The sequence below is a fragment of the Thermobia domestica genome, chromosome 8 (assembly GCF_964235325.1).
Source record: "Thermobia domestica chromosome 8, izTheDome1.hap1.1, whole genome shotgun sequence".
Lineage (NCBI taxonomy): Eukaryota > Metazoa > Arthropoda > Insecta > Zygentoma > Lepismatidae > Thermobia > Thermobia domestica.
Genome location: NC_137461.1, coordinates 269,098,828 through 269,120,284, shown reverse-complemented (window position 1 = coordinate 269,120,284; position 21,457 = coordinate 269,098,828). Strand labels below are relative to the sequence as shown.

The window sequence follows — 21,457 nt, the reverse complement described above, 5'->3', positions numbered from 1 at the left end:
AATTGAAAATGATTATTGATTATCGGGTTTATTCATATGAAATACAATGTTGCAACCTTATGAAGGAAAAAAGGTGAATTTTGATAGTCAGGGTTTTTGTTTTGTCTTTGAGCCAAATAAATATAAATATTTATAAAATATGAATACTTGTCGAATATGAACGGTTATGTAGAATTTAAACGTCGACGAAATATTAAAGTGAAATTTATTGTATGGATTAATATGAATACATATATATATATGCGAGTATGTATGTAATGGGCTCGATATTTACCCTGGTCTTGTTAGGTTGCCATAGATTTTTGACACTCGGTATTAATTAACTATTTGTGATATATAGTATTCCCGCGTAAATTGTCATAAATTACTTTTGTTGAGTTGTTATTAATTTTTGTAACTATTAAAGTGGAATATAATGTTAACTACTGCATGTGAATAAAACAAGTAGCGGGTCGTAAGATAAATAAGAATAACCCTAATCCTTACCCAAATTTACTTGGCGAGTGAAATTAGCAACCTACGAAACAGTGCGCCCCTCCAACGACTTTTTCCATCAGTAAACATGAAACAAATCCTTCCCCTGCGATCGGAAACCAAACTATTCAATATTTAGAATCTTTTGACTACAAGATCTATACTAGGAAAAAATTAGTGATCTTAAATTCAACGAACTGACAGCTGTTTAATAAGTTAATGTGAATACCGGAACATGGAAATATGTTCCCAATATCTGTGACTGGATTTGATAATTTTTCTTTAATATTAACAAACTTTGAAATTTTAGATCAAGTGCGTCGAGTGACAAAGTGAAAAATATAAACATATATGTGATATGAAGTAGTTAGTTGTCTATAGTTAAAACAAAACCAATTGAATACTCTCATGGACACAAACCACAGTGCGTAAAGAGAGTTAAAAGAAAAAAAGGAGCTATTATCGACGTAAAAACAAAGACTCATAAAACTGTCGATATGTCTCCTATTGAGACAAAGACTCAATAAAATATTACTAAAGTGTTTTTTTTTTTTTTTTGAATGATTAACCAATTATTTTTTCTCTTTTGCCTGCAACGATATGTATTCATTGCATTGAATTTTAAATATATCTTGACCCTTGAAGTTTTTTTTTCTTCTTTTTTCTTGTTTCGTCTTTGGTTTAATTCTTTTTCATGTAATTCAACTTTTAATATATATATATAAAAGGGAAATGTGTTATTTGATCTTGTTGCAAGTAGCGAATTTCTGTGCATGTTTATGAAACATTCTTTTCATGTATTAAATTTTTTTTTGTTATGTCAAACTAAATCTTCTTCTATTGAAATGTAATAAATGTCTATAGCAATGTAGTTAGGTTAGTTTAATTTAACTAAATACAACCCGAAGTATACATTGTCCTGTATGAATGTGTGTGTGAGTGAAATGTAGGTTTAGTATTAAGTGCATCCATTATCTTGTCATACATGTGTAATTTATTATAATTATTGGTAGTTATCAATTGAACTCATTGAATGTTAATACTAACTTAAGTTGGCTCTATGAAGGAAGTAAAAAGGACTGAAGTAGCCTGAACGAATGATCATCATGAGAGAACTGTGAAAGTCAAAATCTTCGACACATATGTGATACTCTGATTTTTTTTTTCCTGTGGTCGTTTCTAACATGCCATCAACTTCGTCGTTCATTTTTCAAATATTGAATATTAGTCTAAACCTTCTGGAAATATTGAATAAACGGTAAAATTAAACTTTCTCATCTATCTCCGAGCTAGATTGGGATAATTCGGTAGTTGGGGTCAAATGGATCTAGATCGGGGATGTATGGGTTAACATGTGTCTATCTTTGATCACCCTAATACCAGACATTTACCCAATAGCTATTGGAAATGATCACAATTAGATAATTATTCACTTTCCTTTACCATATTCCTCAAAATATTTAGTAACAGCTTCCCCTTTATCACCTTCTTACTTTACATCTTTCCTCTTCTATCTTCTTTTTCTTTTCTTCATCTTCTTCTCCTCCTTCTAATTTATTTTTAATAAAACTGAAAGGGGGGTCGTGACTGGGAATTCTATATGTAATAAACACGGTCATGTATTTATTTATTTGATTTTATTTTCTTTAGAAGTCCGATAAAAGGTTTTCTCTTTTCGATCGAACCTAGTATGTTCGAAATTAAGAAATTAAGAAATGGAAATTATATTCCAATATAATTAGGCATAAGCTGATAGCTTCATGAACATCCCCACCAGGGGTGAAGGGTTCCCACTCACGACTTATTCTGTGCATCACTTTTGTTGCAGATTTTTTTTTCAATCAGTTTTAGATTGACGAGCGGTGACAGGATTCGTTGTTATGGCAACAGTGGTTTCTATGACAACGGCCCCTTTTTTCCAGTTTTATTTTCTTGGAAACTGTCCAATCCACCCCTACTTCATGGCTTTATCTTCACGACAATATCCGTAAGAGAAATTAATTAGGGTAGTGGTTGGATCGTGAGTCAAAGGACGTGAGCCACTACGGCCCACCACCCACGTGGCCCACTGACATACTCTGACCCACCGAACCACCATGTCCCACCCGATCCACTACGACCCACCCACCAACTATATTGAGTGCCTTGCAGACAACATCTCAACACTAGTGAATTCGTCTACAATTTACTTTCAAGATCTCCATTGTTTTTCCTTTTTTATTTGTTTCTGTTTACTTACCTGAAATGAGTATAAGTGAAAAAGAACTTCATGCATTTTCAGATATTGATACTTGTAAACGTAATAATAGCAATAGAATTTAGTACTTGTCTTTCGACATACAGTCGAATTTTACACTTTTTTCCTTTACGTTGGTATTTTTAATTATATCGTGAAGGTCAGATCTACAGGTATTGTAACAGAGTTTGACTGTGGAAATCCGTTTGAGTGATTGACTATAAAAATTCAAACTTCGATTAGTGATAATTTCATAGTCATGTTTTATTACAAGTGCAAACTCTTTAGTCAGTTGAGTGGATCATATGTCAGAGTTGGTGACGATGGGTTTTGGTGAGTAGTGGGTCGAAGTGGGTTATGATTGGTGGCGTGTCAAAGTAGATCAGAGTGGGTCACAGTGGGGGATGGATCAGTAGGTCATGGGTCAAGTTTTCATTGACCCACACCATCTTTACCCGTCACTCTTGTCTTCCTTCTGATCCGTGACATTATTTTCCCATCTTTGTGGGCGATTCCAGTATTTTCCTGCTTTGTTGTGTAGTCTGCAGACGATGAAAGTGATTTTGTTACTGTCTACATGTCCGATTCATATGCCCATAGACAGAGCAACTCATTGAAAATTCTATGCTATGATTTATTAAAATGAAATGGAATTTCTAATTGTCCCACGTTTTATGATTATTAGGCTAAAGGAGACAGATGATCAAAGTGAATAAGTTTGAAGAGAACTGGTGGAATGATAACGTGAGAGGAAACGGAAGAAACTGGAGAAAACCTGAGAATAGCATGTTGTCCATTACAAAAATCACACAGCCAGAGATCATATCAGACTCAGAGAAATCTAGTACTAGAGATGAGGACTCTATCATTTAAAAAAAATCACCCTTTAGGTGTTTTTTCTCTACTGAATAGCATTGCTTGAGTTGGGTCATATTGACTCAGTATAACTCAGCACGGATATAAAGAATACCATTTGCACCAAGGATGTTAGAAAATAGAGGATCTGCCTCTACGTATCTTCATCATATGAACTCAATGAAGCCAAAAAGACAACCGAGGATCGACACGTCTGATTGGCTACTCTCGCTTTCGCCATGATTGTTGGCCCTCGAAACATTGCGATCTTAGTGGCACGGAGTGGACAAAGTATTTGTGGCGAAGCTGTGACGTATGTGTTCACGATTTTCTTGTATGGGCAGATCCTCTATTTTATAACATCCTTGTTTCGCACTGACTTCTCAGCTTCAAGAAAAATCCACCAGGGACAAGAGAAATCTGTATTTCCCGTTTCGATCTTCGATTATTCCTTTTGATTTTCAGGTCGATACTTTAGAACTCGAAGTTCGTGATTGTCGACATCCTTTACAATAGATACTACAATCGTTGAATTTATTATTAGTCCGAGGAAAAGAATCCATGGAAGTCAAGGATGTTATAAAATAGAGGATCTGCCTATACAACAAAATCGTGAAGCCATTCGTTACAGTTTCTCTACCCCCACTCTGCTCGTTCCGTCCAATAAAATCGCAGTGTTTTAAGATAACATTCATGGCGGAAACGAGAGTAGCTAATCAGATGCTCGGATGTTTTTTGGTTTCACTGAGTTAACAGGATGAAAATACATATGGACAGATCCTCTATTTTATAACATCCTTGATGGAAATATGAGTTCAACGATGAAAGGTTTTGAAACAGCTATTACTTACCAGTACAAAGATAATCATAAATGTGTTTTCAATTGCACCGGCTTTGTGCTTGCGTATTCTCAACGTTTTGTGTTTTTAACCTCTTTCAAATAACATTAGTCAGTTAATTACTAGTTAGAACAGTTTCGGACGCAGTTGTTAAGCATTTCTAGATTTTTTCCCCATTCCCTCAAACCTTTATTAAAACTTTCATTTCATTGTCATACCTGTGATACTCTGCGATATTATTTAGCAAAGCAACAATTTTACTGTTCGTTTTATCCGTATATTAAATGAGAAACATCCGCGAAAACAAATTGTCATAACAGCAATCAATAGATCTTTGAATATCGAATACAGAGGAAATTTAACATGGTATTACTGGAAAACTTCCGGTATGAATTATCACATATATATTTGGGCCAAAGTCGATTCGACTCCGTGTGAATCAGTTTGATTTGGTACCAGGAAGCTCCAATGATTTCACACAAATGAAAGCTTGCTGATTAGGGTCAGCCCAGATTGAAAAAAAAAAAAAACGAAATATTTGAGTTTTAAGTACCACAGTTATGCCGGTTAGGCTAAAGGAGAAGGTGATGATGAGAAATGTATGAAATGGCGGAATGAAGAAAGTGGGAGGAAACAGGAGAATCCCGAGAAAACCCACGAGCACGATGTTTGTCCACCACAAAGTCCACACGGCGTGAGCTGGGATCGAACCACGGACCCCAAGCACCGGAGGTGAACGCTCTACCACTGAGCCACCACGCCCCGCAGCCCAATTTGGGGTTCCAGTGCCAAAAAGCCTTTGGTGTCTCGTTCTGACACATTTCATGACTATCAGACTCGACACATATGAACAAAGAAGCATCGAGACAGCTAAACAATATCCATGCACTTCAGAGAGACATGAAAGGTCGATTGGTTTCACCTCACGGTCGTCAGCCTCGTGCATTGGACCGTTCAACTACAGCACATCGCTACAACTAACCCACCGTACTTCGCTATGACTTAATAGACAATAATTCGTGAATATTAGAATAGTTGTCTAATTTTTGCTGCAAAACGTTTAATATATTACTTATTGATTATTTTGCCTCTAACTTATTTCGTCTTTGCATTGTTTTACTTAAGACCCTATTCATAATCATTTAGAAAATGAAAGTGATTTACACCATTTAACTTAACTCGCTTTCTTACTCTGTTCAAATCTTTCGATCGCTATTATCCATCATTTCTGCGGGTCAAATCTTACGATTTCATTGAATGTTTGTTGTTTCAAATTTTTGATCACTTTTGCATCGATTTCTAGTTTCTATTTAATCTAAATTTATAAAAAAAAAAAATATGCACATTTCCTTTTGCAAACGGTTCGAAATAAAACAGAAGTAGGAAATAAGGAAAGAAAAAAAATGAAATGAAATCTTTCATTTTTCGCCCCACGATTATGCTGGTTAGACAAAAAGAGACGGTGATGATGAGAAAAGAATGAAATAGTAGAATGAAGAAAGTGGAAAGAAACGGGAGAACACCGAGAAAACCTACACACGGTGTTTGTCCACCACAAAGCTCACTTGGCGCGAGTTGGGATCGAACCAAGGATCCCATGCTCCAGAGGTGAACGTCTCATCACTGATCCACCGTTGCCCCCCAAAATAGGGGAAGGAATAGGAAGAAATAAGAAAGAATAACATAAAAGTTAGATAGGAAAGTGTCAGAGGGCACATCAAATGGAATTTTCTGCTTGTTCCAGAAGGCCCCCTTTCCAAAGGGTCTTCCGAAATTTTTAAATAGAAAGATATGTAATTTTTATATCATTGAAAAACAAACACTTTTTTTTTTTTTGCAAGAAAATGTTTGTGAGAGCACTGTTTACGAAAGAGCCACCATTTAATTGTGAATTCCTGCAGTCAAATAAAACATAGAATAATTATAAAACACTGATGGCTGGAGATAAAGGAATGAAACCAAAAGTGAGATGGCAAAATGTCAGAACGCATATTGAGTTGAATGCTCTGCTTGCCCAACAGAACCTCTAATAATAGGGTCCCGAAGTCACTCGAAAATTTTAAATCGGAAAGTATGTAGTTTGATATTTCATTGAAGGGATCACGAAAAAAGAAACAACTTTTACAGGAAGAAGCTTTTCGTGTCAGGTACTGTTTACAAAATGGCGACCAATTAAGTGTGGAATGAAAGAATTCAGAATTTAATGTTGCCAACTTCTTAAACGGTGCCCCACACGACAGACTATTCTCTACAAAAGTAGTTTGATTTCGTATGATCCTTTTAAAGATGTGTCAAATTACAAACTGTGCAGTTTAATTTTTGGATACCCCCGGGCCCCAATGACATGAGACTCTGTGGTACAAACATAGCATTCTATTCAATGTATATACCTTCTGATGTTTTTCTATTCTCACTTTTTATATTGTATGAGTTGAAGACCACCGGCACTTAGAATATATAAATTTTGACTTCATTTACATAAGAGATGTTGATTTTTTTTAGTGTATTGCAACTTAATGGAGAATAAATTTGTACTTACTACCAATCTTAGAGATAACGGAATTGATAAACATGGAGTTACTTTACTATAAATTTAATTTGCTTGTTATTGCTGTCTCTCAAGCCTGTCTACGAGACTTTTCTTCCCGTATCATTAACCTAGCTCAGTGGTCTATTCCTCTTCTCTTGTATTTCCTAGCTCAGTAATCTATTTCTCTTCTCTTCTATTTCCTAGCTCAGTGGTCTATTTCTCTTCTCTTCTATTTCCTAGCTCAGTGGTCTATTTCTCTTCTCTTCTATTTCCTAGCTCAGTGGTTTATTTCTCTTCTCTTCTATTTCCTAGCTCAGTGGTAGAGCGTTCACTTCTGGTACATTGGGTCCTTGGTTCGATCTCAGCTCGCGTCAGGTGAGCTTCGTGGTGGACAAACACCGTGTGCGTGGGTTCTTCCGTCTCCTCCCACTTTCTTAATTCCACCATTTCATTCATTTATCATCATCACCGTCTGCATTAGCCTAGCCGGCATAAGTATGGGATGCAAAACTTAAAGATTTCATTTCATTTTTCATTTTTTTTTTCTATTTGCTGGTTTCAATGATTTTTATGCTTACGGAAGACCATTGTATTTCGTCGACTCGCCCATGTTTACACACCATTGTTTTTCTTAAGTTAAAATATGTCATATGCATAAAACATTTGTGTGTGTGCTTGTGTTTCTTTGCTAGGATAGGCTTGTGTATCTAAGCTGAGACACTAGTAAACAACAACGATTTATTATATAACTTAAACGAAAAGATTTTACAATTTATTTTTAATTCATGATTTATTTTTAATATGTTACAATATTAAACTATCATATGGTATTGCATGTAAATTTATTTGTATTCCTATCAGATGTAAGAGTAAACTGAGGACGAGCTAGTTACGTTTAGAATATGCTTGCTTTTGCTCAGAACTACACGTGTAAATTTGTGTGTAAAACTATAATAAAAAATTGAGTTATCATAACTAAGAGTCTGTCTTACTAAAAATAATACGAAATTTACCATTTTCTTTTGTTTGATTATTCATCAGTGAAAGGAGATAATGAAATGCAAGTTACCACAATCATAGGTAATGCTATTCTACAACAAAAAATATGAATCTGAAGAATGTTCAGTGTTGCAATCCATAGAAATTACAGTGTTGCCAGAAAAACATTTCCCTAAAATCTAAGTTAAGACAGTGAGGAGAGGAATGAACTCAACTGCATTTGATTACGTATCATGTTGTTTTGGTTTCTTGTGACTACTTTTTAATTAACATTATTATTTAGTTTTAATAACTGTATGTTAAAACTATTTTGTTTATTACAAACTAAATACAACTATTATTTAAAAAGTAGTTCACAGGAAACCGAAACAATATGATACGTAACCAAATGCAGTTGATTGATTGATTGATTTTTGAGTTTTACGTCCCGTTCAGCAGCGAGGCTATATGAGACGTGGACCTACTGATTAACATGGAATCCGAACCACATGTGACCAAATGCAGTTGAGTTTGTTCCTCTACTTGTTGCCTTAACTTAGATTTTAGGGAAATTGTTTTTCTGGCAACACTGTAATTTCTATGGATAGCAACACTGAACATTCTTCAGGTTCATATTTTCTGTTGTAGAATAGCATAGTCTATGATTGTAGTGACTTGCATTTCATTATCTCCTTTTACTGATGAATAAACAAGCAAAAGAAAAATGGTAAATTTTGTATTATTTTTTAATAAGGCAGGCTCTTAAGAATAGATTTGTTAGCAGTAATTTAGTTCAACAGGACATACAAAATACATAATTTAAAACAGATTTTTGATATAATAAATTTTCATTGATTTATATGACATGACAGTATCGAGTTATGACACATAAAACTTGTGTTTTTGAAATTGAAGATGAAAAATGGAAACAGAAGAAACAATGAACAAGACCGATCTAGAAGCAATTCCAGGTAAAAAGATCTTAGAAGTAAAGGAGAAAAGAAAAAGAGAACTAAAAAATTTGAATAGACAAAAATGAGGGCAGGGAAGATGGTTCAGAAGGTAACACAAACATTATTATAACAAGATCTTTTAGGAGGTTCTTGCAATCTTCAGAAGTAAGGGCCATGCCCCCCCTGGGGCCTTGCAAAGTTTTCTAGTTACGCCAATGTTGCTCAAGTTAGTTTTCGTTTCGCGTATCAATGTCACAATCACTGAAGTCTTTGGTGTACTGAGTGACATTACAGTCAATGAGATACATTTATTCACGCACAGAAAAATAGAACGATTGCGTGTTCAAGTACGTATTGACCTTGCCTCTGGTTGAGGTACCTCTGACAGATATAGTAATTTATATTTCATGTTGCAGGAATAGCTTTTTTTAAATATTGATTCTGTAAATCAGGAAAATAAAATAAAACGGAATTCTTTCACTTTTACTTCCCTCATTAAATTAGGAAACAATTTAATGAACTGGACAAGTAGAACAAAAATGTTTTATTTTTATTTAAGTATAGGTGTCTTAAAGTTGTGTGACTTTGTTTCTCTAGTTTCTTTATGGTTTTTTTGTCATATTTATGAGTTTTTGATGATGCGAAACAAACTATTTTATTATTATACTGTAATGACTAAATATTTTTGTGGAGGTTTAAGTCAGCGAAATTGTGGTTTGAATTTTATTTAGATGATTTTAGACTCACAAGGAAACCGATTCAAATGTGACACGAAATTGTGGACTAGTTTATGCGCAATCTAAGTGTTTTTGTGAACAATGAATTCCATTAGACGGAAAAACCCCTCAATCTCAACAGTTTCGCATATATAGAGGGGTAAGGGGAAAGCAAGTACTCTGATACTTTGTGGATTTTCGGCTATGATGCGAGTGAATATGTTTGAAAATTGCATTTAAACCTTAAGAAAAGATGCACTAAAGCGAATGAAAGTGATGTTGAATGTTGAGGTCAGTGGCGTAGCTTTTACCCGGAGCCGGAAAAAGAAAGGGCTATGAGGAATAACAAACGTCATTGACACGAAGAATAAAATTCCAACTTTGATTCGTATCGGTTGATAATTGCGGAAATTACGATTATTTGGAAAGTTTAAACGGTTGTCATTTTCAACTTTTCTTCGATGGATCGTTCCGATTTTCACCCTAGACTATTATATTGTAAAACGCACTTTTGAGCCATTTTTCGTTCCGATCGGTTAATAATTGTAGAAATTATAAATGTTTGGAAATTTCGGACCGCCACCATTTTTTAAATTTTTCATCCTATTTGACCTGATGATGCTTTTATTCTATTCAGCATACCAACAAAAATATACATACACACCTTACACGCCTATTTCAGGAAACAATGGCACTCCGTTATTTTCGTTTTTTCCCTCCAAAATATTCTTCCCCTACAATTTTTATGGACTCTTTGGTTTTGCAACCCTCACGTCTAACTTTTTTATATTCGCATTACGACGTATTACTGAAGTTTCGTGAATGAGGGATTTCTTTTACTATCGCTACATATTCAAAAGTTCGCAAAATAACGGAGCAACCTTATTCCTTTATATCTCCGGAACGGTTGAGATCGAGGGTTTCTTCCTCTAATAGGTTTAATTATACAGAAAGATACTTCTTTTGCGCATAAACTCGTTCACAATTTCGTGTCACAATTGAATCGGTTTCCCCATCAGTAGATTTGAAACTCACTATCAGTAAGATAACCGTGGTATTATAGCTGAGGTTATGCAATCTATATATTAAAATGCTAGGTTTATATATTTGTGGTCAAGAAACGTTTATACGTTCGTCTCCAATTCTTTCGGCAATGAAATCTCGAAAACCGAAGTGCTAGAAACGTGCTGTTTTCGCTGGTCGATTCCAAATTTTGTCTAGATTGTCCAGTCTTAATTGAATATTTCAAAAAACGTGGCCGTTAGTCTTTAATATTACATTTTTTAGGGAATATTGGAAGTGTTGAATTTTTTTAAAAAAAATAAAAGCATCATATCCTACGAGTTATACCTTCCAATACCACACATTTGTATACAGGGGTTGTATATGTGTCAGGCGTTTGTTTCATGGCCAAATGATAATGAAAAACGAAAGATAACTATTTCCTCAGTCTAAGATGAATCTTTGTTTTAAGTGTTTTTCTAAATGAACACCATATATCACTGACATTATAATTAATTGTGTATGTAATGTATTTGCTTATAACATACTGCATGCAAGAAGAAAGAAAACACTGATCATACATGAATTAGAAACTCCAACCGAAATTAGACCCAAATCTTGCAAATGGTGCGAAATATCGAAACAAATAATCATAAAAATCTCGCCTTTGTGATACTCCTTGCCGATTTTTATAAATATGTCCTTCACTTGTCTCTGTAAAGGGATATATACAGATGTTGTGAGGAATGACAAGGAGATCAATGCTCATATGTGAATGATGTGCTGTGTAGAGAGCGCAGGCTAAGCTAGTTAAGTTTCATTTCAGGAGAAGTTTGCTTTAAAATTTCAAATACAAAATAGAAATAATGATAAAGATATATTTAAATTTTAAAGAAATCAATATCATCTATGGATAGTGTGGAAGTCCATATTTTCAAGTCCTCAATACAAACAAGAAATGATAATCAAAATCGTATTTTGGTCACAAAAGGATGAAGCCGAGTGGCTAAAATATAACGTTATTACTTTCGCTGTCCTCTTTCCCTGGTATCATTTACATTGAATCTACGATATGTGTGATTATTTGCAAAGATTATAATCTAGTGCTCTCAAAAATCTTAGTATCAATGGTAGAAAAAAAAACTATAATTTTAGAGTTAACAGAATCTATAAGAATTTGTCGAACAAAACCATTCTCAGTGAAGGATATGAAAGACCAGGGCCTTATTGGACCAATAAGGATATTTGACCTGTTTTATAAATTGTAATAGCAATCTTTTATAGCTTTCACATGTTTACGTTCGACATCATCTGGCATTAATAATACAATCCGAATTTGGCCAAAAGATGAGAAAGTGAAATCGACATGTGTCTCAAAAGTGATATCTTGATATAACCCTAAAAACCTACTTATACCTATAATACAAACTCATCTCAGTCTGTTAATAAGGTTAATTCCTACTAGTTAATAATTTCCTGTTTGTGGTCCCGAGTCCGATACCCGGTAAAGATAGCATTTGTTTCGGATATTAAACCGAGTAAAGGTTCGGGTAGCATGGTGACTCAGTGGTAGAGAGTCCAGTTTTATTGAAAATGTGTACAAATGTATGTTCAGTTAGGTAGTTTTGGGAAGGTCCAGCCCTATGTGCCGCCGTGAGTGCATTCCTGATCTATACTCTTATACTTATATTCAAAATAATGTGATTGTGGACAGAAATTCATATGGAAAGGAGCCCCCTGGAGCCGAAAAATTTTCTATACAGATAGATCTTTATCAGATCTAATTGTGTATGAAGCAGTGATTTTTTATTTTAGGCTCGGGAAAGGAGTTAGAGAGATCAAAATTAGGGACGTTTCTTCTCTGGTTATTTCGAAGAACGCCTTACCCTCCATGCAACCAGAATTACTTCCTTGTTCTGCGGGCTAACATAACAGCAAAGGATACATGCCCTGGCAATGAAATCAAGATATTGTCCTATCCAGACTCTGAATTAACACCCGGTCAGGACGGGTGCTTCCCACTGGCGTAAATTCCGGGGGGATGAGGGGGACATGTCCTCTCCAATCTTGGAATTGGAGAGACTGTCCCCCCCTAATCATCCGATTTCAAATTTGCTTTTTAGGGGAGAAATGTAATGATTTGTGTCCGATTGCCACAAAGGAAAGTGAGATGAAAGTGATGTCCCCCCAAAATAAGCCTCAAATATGCCCATCTCCCAATGTTAAAGACAACTCTGCTCCCCTGATCCTCCACAGCATTGTTTTTCAACTTCATAAATATTTTGAACATCACTAATTTTTTTTTTTTTTTTTTTTTTTTGAAAAGGATTATGGGAATGGTCTTACCCCCCGCCCCTTCCCAATGTTGAAGACAGATTTGCGCCGCTGGTGCTTTCAGCTAGTATGTAATAATGTGTAAATTTCCTGTCCTCCTCTTTTTGGAATAGAACTGTCTAAACTCGTGAAAAATGAATGTCATGTTATATTGTGTATACAGCGTGTTCAGAAACAACGCTAAAAAAAACTGGGAAACGAATCCTCTGAGAAATGGATCGTTTCTGAGCTAAAGTCCACCAAAAATTGGTAGAAGCTTTAAAATTAAGGGTCATAGGTAGAAAAAGAAATATCGGATTAAAGTCGAGAAAAAAAAACTTGGTGATTATTTTAAGCCTCTATTCCATTAATGCACCAGTGGATAGGGAACAACGGCTGACAGGATTAACCCCAAAGCATAGAAAGATTATTTTTTATTTATTTATACCGGCATTACCGGTGTCAACGGCCTTAAACTCGTCCCTTATGAGGGATGACGTCCCTCAGCGAGCACACTACCCAGGGAAGAGGGAAGGAAGAAAGGGACCTGTATGTTAGGTACTATCTCAGCATTTGAGTGGTATTAATGAAGAAAACCCCAGAAAAACGTCACTCCAGATGGCTGGTCTGAAAATGCTTTTACATCTTTTCGATCGAGTGTTCCTACCGGGAATCTAACTCAGGACCGCTCGCACCAAAGTGTCACAAAACAGAATGAAATGTATAACATCTAAAAATGAACAATTATACATTAAGAACAGAAAATTAACACACATTCCGTATCTGCAGGCAAATTTATAAAATCTAAGCGTAGAATAACCATTAAGTTCTTTTACCCAATCCTCATTCCACATTTCGTTCTCGAGTTATGACTCTTCTTTTATAGACTAAATCTGATCAGTCTTCACCTGGCTATAACACGGAAATGATGTGTTGTGTGCAGCCATCTTTGTCCATAAGTTTCTCATGTTTTTGAGTGAAGATTCATTTCTTATTATGTGTGTATGTGATTGTGTTTGGGAACAACATCTCTAAAAATAAAACATTTCTGTATATCGAATTTCATTGTCAACTATTGAAATTACTATTGTCGGAAAATTTTCTCTGGAATTCAATGAGAGTTCGGTGGACAGCTAGCATCTTTTGTAATAAATGCACAATTAAAGTTAAATTTATTCATTTATTTATACATACTTCTGGGCATTACCGGTCCTATCGCCTTAAAGCTTGGGGCCGCGGTGGCTCAGTGGTAGAGCGTTCACCTCTGGTGCATGGGGTCCCAGGTTCAAACCCTGCTCCCCCCACGTGAACTTTGTGGTGGACAAACACCGTGTGCGTGGGTTTTCTCGGGGTTCTCCCGTTTCCTCCCACTTTCTTCATTCCACTATTTCATTCATTTCTCATAATCACCGTTTCCTTTAGCCTAACCGGCATAGCGGTGGGACGTAAAACTCAAGGATTTCATTTCATTTTTTCGCCTTAAGAGTGATGACATCCCTCGGCGAGCACATTATCCGGGAAAGGGGGGAAAGAGGAGGGAAATGGGGAAGGAAAGAAGCTTCCTGAGACCTGTATGTTAGTTACCATTGCGGCACTTGCGTGGTATGAATGAGAAAAACCCAGAAAAAAACTCACTCAGGATGGCTGGGCTGAAAAAATACCTCCTCGATCGGACACACTAAAATGAAATTATACGGTATATTAAAAAAATTCCATCCCTAAACCCTAATGTTACGTTAGAAAAAAAAAGTCAAAATCTGTTCAAGGGTATTGGCGTGACAAGGACAAAGGTTTAATAACGTTTATTCATATTCTGTACTGTCGGAATTATTATCGTTATTCTGTAATCAGTTTTCTTTTAGGCAAAAACTGTGTTGAATTCAGACTTTTGTACAAGGGGTTGGGGCAATAAAAATTTAAAGGAATACATTAAAAAATACTTCTGAATTTGGTCTTAAAACTCAAATTTTTCCAAAGAATTTCCTTAGTACCATCAGGCAAATGCCTGAATGCATAAAAAGTAAAGGCGCCGATCATGGGGTGCCGGGGGGTCGAGCCCCCCCAAAAGCTCATGTGGGCCCCATGTATTTTCTGAATAAGTATTTTTATATTATTTTTCCTTGTTATACGTAATGTTATATACATACATACATATACATATATATATATATATATATATATATATATATATATATATATATATATATATATATATATATATATATATATATATATATATATATATATATATATATATATATATATATATATATATATATTTATGAATATACAATATTTGGCATAATTTGAACTCAATTTGTCTTAAAATCCTCATATATGCCTTCTTAAATCCTTGTCTGCAACCACACACATATCCGAATGGGCCCCCAAAGTTACAGAGAAATCGGCTCCCTTGATTAAAAGTACAAAGCACAGAAACTTACCACGTGGAAATTCCTCACATTACACCTCCATGTGAAGGACCCTCTTTTTCGACTTTTTGCCTTCTTCCCTTGCTCCCAACAATGCAAGAAGGCTTCTAAAACAGCAAACCTCGAAACCTACTCAATATATGTAAAGAATGAGTCAGCTAATTTGATGAAAGCTAATTAGGATGAAAGCTAATTTGAACCTTGTTCGGGGCTGTTTTATTTTGTTTACCAACTCCTTACTATAGTGCTTCACCTCCCAACCTTTTAATATCAACATTTCATGCCAATCCTAGCTCCCCTTTCTCTCTTCGTGTTATATTTACAAAAAGAAAATTACAAAAGGAGAGAGTGGGGGGCGATAATTTTCTTTCAAAAACTAAAATCTTTGCTCTTAAGACTTTTATTTCCGGAAAAAAAAATTCAATGTACGTGTATAGATATTCTAGAGGGACTCACCCCTCCTCCCCTTGAACATGCCTGAATTCAATACTGGGCAGAAATGGTATGGTGAGAAATGTTTTTACATGATGGTCTGAGCACCGCATATAAGCTCTTGTCCTAGACTGAAGCCTAGTAAGTCCTACTCTTCAATACCTCCGTGTTGCAGAAAGAGTAAACACAATATTCCGTACCGAAAAGGCGCCATTGAAGCCTAGAATAGTATTGGCCGAATTAACATGCTGGAAATACCGTTTCGTGTACAGAATTAGAAACAGTTGAGTAATACCATATAATTAGAAAGAAAAAAATGTACTATAGTTAAGGTCACAGCAGTGGCGAATCTAGAAAGTAAAAACTGGGAAGGGGGGGCAGTTAGAACCCAGATTATGATCAGTATATCATGAGTTTACTATAAACTTTAAAAAATCTATAAATAATAGCTTAAATTATTTTTGTCACTCAAAACACTGGGAGGTTAGGCACCACCGGCCACGGGATAGATCCACCACTGGGTAATAGCAAATGGAATTTAAAAGACGTCTTGTGAACGAACATAATCTTGTGCAGAATTTATTGTGGTTTTTATTTCATTTAATACCATTTCTGCTACTTAAAACAAAATAAAAACTGGATCGAGTTGGCTAAGGGCAGAAAAAAATGAAGTAAAATCTTTAAGTTTTACGTCCCACGATTACGCCGGTTAGGCCAAAGGAGACGGTGATGATGAGAGATGAATGAAATGGTGGAATGAAGAAAGTGGGAGGAAAAGGGAAAACCCCGAGGAAACCCATGAGCACGATGTTTGTCCACCACAAAGTCCATACGGCGCGAGCTGGGATCGAACCAGGGACCCCAAGCTAAATACAGAAGTCAATGGAAAGCTTTTATGAATGCGGCATTGAACCTTCGGATTCCATAGGCCATAGAGTTAGTTAGTTAGCTATTGAAACCCAATCCAGTCTTGTTCTGAAAAACAACAACTGGACATCCACTTCTGTTAAAAAAAAAAAAAAATCCTCTCCAGGTTTTCTCGAGGCCTAATGGCTAGCGTTCGGTTGTCTTTGCTGCACGAGGCCCGTTTTCTGTCCCCGATGGGAGGGCATCGAAAGCAATATTTTCTTAAACAGGACTATACATTTTCCTAAAAGTGAAATTCTAATTATTGAGTTTCTGAGAAGAAAACTGATATTGTGTAATCAGAGCCCGCCTTAGACAATTTTCGCCCCATGAAATCGCATCATTTGTTGCCCTCCTTTCTCCAGAAAAAAGAAATCTTAAAAGCCACGATTTTATGTATGCTACTTCATCATGAAGAGCGAAAGAGAGGGAAAGAACAGTCACACTCAGAAAAGCCTAAACACTACAAATACTATATATAAGCATACACCTTTTTATAGAATTCAATATCAAGCTTCAATCTCAATATAACAGTTTGCAATTCCAGTGCAACTAGCTCTTTTATCTTTATTTCTTAATTTTCCTTTGACATCTGTTGAAAAGTTAAAAAAAAATATTGTTTCCACCTACAATGATGAGGATGTTGTTTGTGACAAAGACAAGACTACTTTTCATATCAAAACTGTGATAACTAACTAAATGAAACAGGTCGGTACTTTTCGAGAATTGAGTTATTGTGTTTGACAAGAATCAAGCAATTCATGCTGGGATTTTTTGACCATTTGCTTTAGCACTGTCCATGTGACTTTAAACTAATGCAGCCTCAACATGATTTATGAATGTAGTATTCAAATACAAGATCAGCTTTAATAAATCTAACTACAATCATCATGAAGTCTGTTTCCAACAAGAAATATTTATTTTATGACAAATTTTACCCCCCCCCCCGAAATTTGCCGCCCCTTGCCAATTCACGTGTTGCATGTATCGTAGAGCCGGCCCTGTGTACAATTTGACTCAGTGGCTATATGTCATATTCTTTTACTTTAACGTAGGGGCGCCAATCCTTGGGAGCTACGGGGCCAGGGGGGCCCGGGCCCCCCAAAGCTCATGTTGGCCCTCTATTGTATTTATGAATATACAATATTTGGCATAATTTGAATGCAATTTGTCTTAAAATCCTCATATATATACCTTCTGCATCTGAATGCCCCCCCCCCCAATTTATAGAGAAATCGGCGCCCTTGCTTTAACGTCCCACGATTATGCCTGTTAGGCTAAGGCTGATGAGTAAGGGAAGTGAATGATGATAGAAGAATTAGTGGAATGAGAATGTTGGAGGAACGGTAGTTCTCCCAGAAAAAACATAGACCGATGTTGCCCACCATAAACTTACTTGGTCGGGTTTCGAACCAGGGATCCCACGCACAGTAGGGAAGCGCTCTACCAACTGAACCACCGGTAGTTGTGTCTCATATAGGGATGGCCTTTTTCAAAAAATCTGTTTTTTGATTTTCGAAAAATTTTCCGTTTTTCGTTTTTCGAAAATTTTTTCGTTTTTTCGAAAAATTTTTCGTTTTCGAAAAAGGCATTTTTCGAAAACGTATTTTTCGAAAAAATGTGGCCATCCCTAGTCTCATATCCCAGTTTGTTGTACAGAATGAATATCTCCAATTTGACTTATATAAAGACAACACACGATTTCTATTTAAAATTTTGGTGTTCCCTTAAAACGTGAGTATCATGGAACACGTACAACCTTCTGTCAGGCACGTAGCCAGGATTTCCTGAAGGGGGGGGGAGAGGTCCGTTACATGAAATACTGTGGCCATCACACCAGAAGCTAAATTATTCTAAAATATTTTACTGCAACATATATTGGTTCGTTTAGCCAGATTTTCATAACGGGTGGGAGTGGGAGTGGGGGGCGAGATATGAAATTCTGAAGGCCCCAAAGCTTGATCTAACAAATATTGGTTAGTTAGGACAATAAAATGAGGATATGTTGGTAATTATTGTAATAACAAACTATGAAGAAATCTCGATTAAAATAATAAAAAAGAAACGTATTGAAAAAGATTTTACAACATTTACGTCCTTCCTCTCTTTATTCAAATATAACAATTTTCCTTTCATTATGACCTCAACTATTATAAAAAGTACACACTCAATAATGTCTTGTAAAATATTAAACAATATCTGCGTTCCTTTCTCTGTTGAATCAAGTGTTAACAACTTTTTTCCACATAATTTTTTGTTTTTATTATTCCGTCAACTACTCTGTCTGTTCCAAATGACAGGTTAAAGAAGCAGTAGAAAATTGCTTTTGAAATAACATGTTTGATACTGCAAGGATGCGATGACGAAAAATTATGATAAAAAATGTCCACGCTGTTACACAATGACACTATGCTTTCGGAAGCTTGAAATCTCCTTGACTAGTAGCAGAAATTCTGAGAATTCCGTAACTTTTCTAGAAATTTCAAATTCCCTGACTTTTCCAGATTATCTCGCTCACCTCGCCACCATGTATTGCAAGTAATATAAATCTCCTCAAAAGAAAGAGAACCAAAAGCTTCCTGTAGGTTTTTATTTTTAACGCTGATCCTTCTTTTTTTAAATTTCATTTTCTTTCATCCTTCCTTGTTTTTTTTTTCATTTCTAGTCTCAAAGGGGGGGGGGTCCGGACTCCCCGGACCCCTCCTCCTTTGACTACAAGCCTGCTTCTGTAAAAGTGTACCATTCTACGTAAGCAAATATGTCCGTATTTAAAAGTATCAAATCCTTTGGCTTACCTGAGAATCCGACTGTGACTCGGATATTGCTTCCTCCTCATCATGTGGAGCTTCCAAATCCAAAGAAGGTTGCTGAACTGTTGGTAATGTCGGCACATCTGTTAATGTTGTGTCTAAAGTCACTGTGGATGGTATTGTTGTTGTCTCCGATAATGGTTCAACAATGGGGGACACAGTTGTCTCGGAATACGTGTCGGTTGCCGAATCAGTTGGCTCCGTGTTCGGCACAGACGATATTGTTGCGTCATCTTCTTGCACATCAATTCTTGCAGTCACTGATTCTTCCTCATTAGTGGTTGACCAAGGTTGTTCCGTCAGTGTCACATCTGTTGACAATGTTGTCAGTGTTGAATCTGTGATTGTTGTATCGTCACCATTGTTGTACGTTTGAAATACACTGTCACTAGTATCACTTGCTATTAACGGGTCGGGCCATGACCGCGATGTCGACGTAACCTCATCCGTGGTTTCAGCATCGTCAACAATCGAAGAAGAACTTATTGTTGTTATCACGAATGAAAGGTCATCTTGGGAGGATGACGGTCTACCACACACAAAACTAACAACAAATAACAATGGAATTATCAGCGATTTGCTTAAGAAGAAACGATATCTGGCCATCGACCACATATTGGGGAAGCGGCACTTTTAATAAAAGACAAGGAACAGGTAGTGCTGCATGTGAAAATTCTTCCCAAGTCCGAACAACGGGAAAATCTTCTTGTAATGCCACTCAACTGACCTCCCCCCCTTCGTCTCCTACCCACCCCACTCTTTAGCCGCTACTACTGCTAACAACCGATCTATCTACTTCTTTGTGTGTCTTCGATTCCTCCTCGCGTGTGTGTACCAGATATTTATGTACGTGTGTGTGTGTGTGTATGTATGGAAGTATACATGTGTGCTTCTCACGTAAGAATCACCTGAGGATGTGTTGTTTATGCTGATAGAAGGACAGGGAAAAAAACGCTAAGGAAGACAGACATATAATATATATATATATATATATATATATATATATATATATATATAGAATGTGTGTGTGTGTGTGTGAGGTTGTTAAATTATGGCCAACATGTTGAAAGGAAACGCTTTTATGAACTATGTTCATTTTGCTTCTTCTTTTCGTTTTTTTTTCTTTTTTCTAAAAGTAAAAACTCTTCCTTTTAAACAAGATTGAACTGACAGAAAACAAGCGAACGCAATTTGAGGACACAGGGCATTATAGATTTTCCATCCTTTACTATGTTCTTGGTATTTTTTTTAATTGTTTCAAGGTTAGACTTTTACGGAAAAACTGAAGAATAAAGGAAAACGCACTTATAACATATCTGTGTTACGTGTGAATTTTAGTTTATTAAATAACAATCGTTTTCAAAGAAAGAAAAAACTACAACTATAAATACTATATTGCAATGGTTCTCAACCTAATTTTTATCACGACCCCCATTTTTATCACATCCTCTTGCCAGCGACTTCCTTATAATTTCTGGTTTGTAATGAGCTTGTGTGAGATTTTTGATATACCTATTGCGGAGATCTCACAATATCCATCTACTTCTATAATAGTAGAATCCATTCCTTGTATATAGTGGATATAATAACAGTAATATATTTCCTACGATGAAAGTGCTGGTTCAAGATGGATATTAAACCCTTTCATTCAAGAGATCGTCAAAATAGCTGATCTAAGGCCATAATTCTTGACCAACTATTTTTAATAGAATTATCGTGTAACAACTCCTTGCAACTTATTTTCTGTGACGATGACTTGGACAAATTCTGGCTGAATAGAAAAAAAAATATCCTGGTCTGGTATCTGTTGCTTGAAAAGCAATAATTCCATTTGCTACATCGTAACTGTGCGAAAGTGGTTTCTCTTACATGGTAAGCATTAAAACAAAGGCAAGAAATCGCTTCTCAGTTGAAAAGACTTGATAACCTGCTGTGGATTCAAATGAGATACATGCCGTATTTTGTTTCGGCACATGCCGAA

General features: G+C 35.9%; 1 protein-coding gene across 1 annotated transcript in view; it reads right to left on the bottom strand.

The window, feature by feature from the left end:
- Positions 1-20,210, bottom strand: part of LOC145693618 (inter-alpha-trypsin inhibitor heavy chain H4-like) — a 148,490-nt gene extending 128,280 nt beyond the window's left edge. The window contains exon 1 of the mRNA XM_081769773.1: positions 19,462-20,210. Within this exon, the coding sequence (XP_081625899.1) occupies positions 19,462-20,091 (630 nt within the window). The 5' untranslated portion in view covers positions 20,092-20,210. The remainder of the gene's footprint in view (positions 1-19,461) is intronic.
- Between the last annotated feature and the right edge of the window lie 1,247 nt (positions 20,211-21,457).